General features: G+C 35.8%; 1 protein-coding gene across 1 annotated transcript in view; it reads left to right on the forward strand.

The window, feature by feature from the left end:
* The window catches only part of LOC107750838 (probable ubiquitin carboxyl-terminal hydrolase FAF-X), a 43147-nt gene that overhangs the window by 37003 nt on the left and 3860 nt on the right, over window positions 1–2284 (forward strand). The window contains exons 35-36 of the mRNA XM_016566387.1: window positions 727–815; window positions 893–1049. Of these exons, the coding sequence (XP_016421873.1) occupies window positions 727–815; window positions 893–1049 (246 nt within the window). The remainder of the gene's footprint in view (window positions 1–726; window positions 816–892; window positions 1050–2284) is intronic.

A 2284-nucleotide genomic window follows, 5' to 3' on the forward strand; every position in this document is an offset into this window, starting at 1 on the left:
TGTGAGTGAGTGAGTGAGTGAGTGAGTTTGTGTGTGTGTGAGTGTGTGTGAGAGAGAGATACCTGTGAGTTGTCCTAGAGACGCGGCGCTGCGCTTCTGCCTGGTGTGTGACTAACATATTTTGTTATTTTGATTAGATAATCAAGTGTTCTAAAATAGAACAAAATAAAAGTGTGATATTATACATACAATATCCGTATGAATGTAATTTCACTGCTATGGCCTTTGTGTAGATATTTACAGATGGTCATCTTTAAAGGTCCCATGGCATGAAAATTTCACTTTATTAGGTTTTTTAACATTAATATGAGTTCCCCTAGCCTGCCTATGGTCCCCCAGTGACTGGTGAAATGAAATGGTAACACTTTACAATAAGAGTTCATTTGTAACATTAAGATGAATGAAAGCTGTAGAAGTATAGTTCCTCATTAGAGTGTGTTAATTCAACATTTACTAGTACTAATAAATTTTTTATTTAGTTTCTTCTGGTAACATTTTAATGATCAATATATATATTTTTTCATTTACAAAGTCTGGTTCAGTACTGTTTTTTTTTTATATAGTAAAGCATTATTTTAGTTTTCATTCAGTATCCATTTTAAAAACTATCGGTTGATTAATCGGTATCGGCCAGTTTGGGCCAACCTAGCTATCAGTATCAGTAAAATCCTTATTATCGGTCGAGCTCTAGTGTTTACAGTGTGTTCTGTGCTTCCTGGCGGTCAGGTGGCGTATTCCTACACCTATGAGCTGAGGCCTTACCTGGATCTCCTGCTGCAGATCCTCCTGATTGAGGACTCGTGGCAGACGCACCGGTGAGTCGAGATCTGCGTGATGATGAGAGCATCTGAATGTCAAAGAGCAAGTGTCCTCATATCAGTTCTCTCTTTAGGATCCACAATGTTTTGAAGGGCATCCCTGATGACCGAGACGGGCTCTTTGACACCATCCAGCGCTCCAAGAACCATTATCAGAAACGGGCCTATCAGTGCATTAAATGCATGGTGGCCCTCTTCACCAACTGCTCTGTGGCTCATCAGATCCTGCAGGTGAGGCTGACGTGTTGTCATGTGCATTTACAGTTTACAGTTACTGGTTTAGCACGGGTCTCCAGCTCTGCTCCAACACACCTGCCTGTAATCAAGTAGCCATGAACACCTTGATTAGCTGCTTCAGGAGTGTTTGATTGGGGTTGGATCTGAAATCGGCAGGATTAAATATACAAATATGTTAAATCCAGACTCAAAACTCATCTGTTTAGCTGTGCATTTTCTGAATGAACACTGTGCTACGTCCGAACTGATTGCACTGTATTTTATGTATAATAATTTTCTATTCTTAACGGTTTTAATTTATTTTAAATCATTTTAAAAGCTTTTAAATTCCTTGTTTTATTGTTGTGATTATTTTTTTATGATTATTTTAATTCCTTTGATTAAATATACAATGAAATGTAAAAATAAAATAAAAACGATTTATGCTTTTATTTTCATATGTATATTTTTTTCCACATTTATTTATTTCCACATTTATGTATTTATTTAGTATTTATTTATTTCTGTATGTATTTATTTATTTCTATATTTATTTTTTTTCACATTTTTTATTTTATAGTTTTATTTTAAAGTTTGAGAATGATATTTTACAGTTTTTTGACATTTTCTTAGACACAAGAAATTACGGAAGAAAACCTGGATGGAGATACACAAACATTCACTCTTATGTCTGCTGAAAACTGCTACATTAATGTTTCTATGTACATTGTGACGAATAACATAAATGGCATTAAATCTGAAAAATTCGAAAAGGCCACTAGTAGTCTGCATTCCTGAAAATTAATGTCTGTCGTTAAACATTTTTTATTGTAAACAGTTGGCAAATATTGCTGAATATTCTCGTCAAGCTAGACATCTCCAAGAGCTAGAGTCTTGGCTCTTCACATAGAGTTGGAGGGATATTTCTATGTTCGTGGGACAGTGAAGGTTCTTACGAGAAAGTCAACACTGTTATGTTTTTCTATCGTGTTGTAAATCGTTGTTGGGAAAACTTTGCAGAACTTAGCGAGTAGCGATTGTTTTTTATTTTTTTGTAGGTGTTGTAGTGATTGTGGATGTTTTGTATCTCAGAGTAATGGGGGTCTGAAGAGGAAGTGATTGTGGATGTTTTGTATCTCAGAGTAATGGGGGTCTGAAGAGGAAGTGATTGTGGATGTTTTGTATCTCAGAGTAATGGGGGTCTGAAGAGGAAGTGATTGTGGATGTTTTGTATCTCAGAGTAATGGGGG

This window comes from Sinocyclocheilus rhinocerous, unplaced genomic scaffold (assembly GCF_001515625.1).
Source record: "Sinocyclocheilus rhinocerous isolate Xijiao unplaced genomic scaffold, SAMN03320098_v1.1 scaffold3529, whole genome shotgun sequence".
NCBI lineage: Eukaryota > Metazoa > Chordata > Actinopteri > Cypriniformes > Cyprinidae > Sinocyclocheilus > Sinocyclocheilus rhinocerous.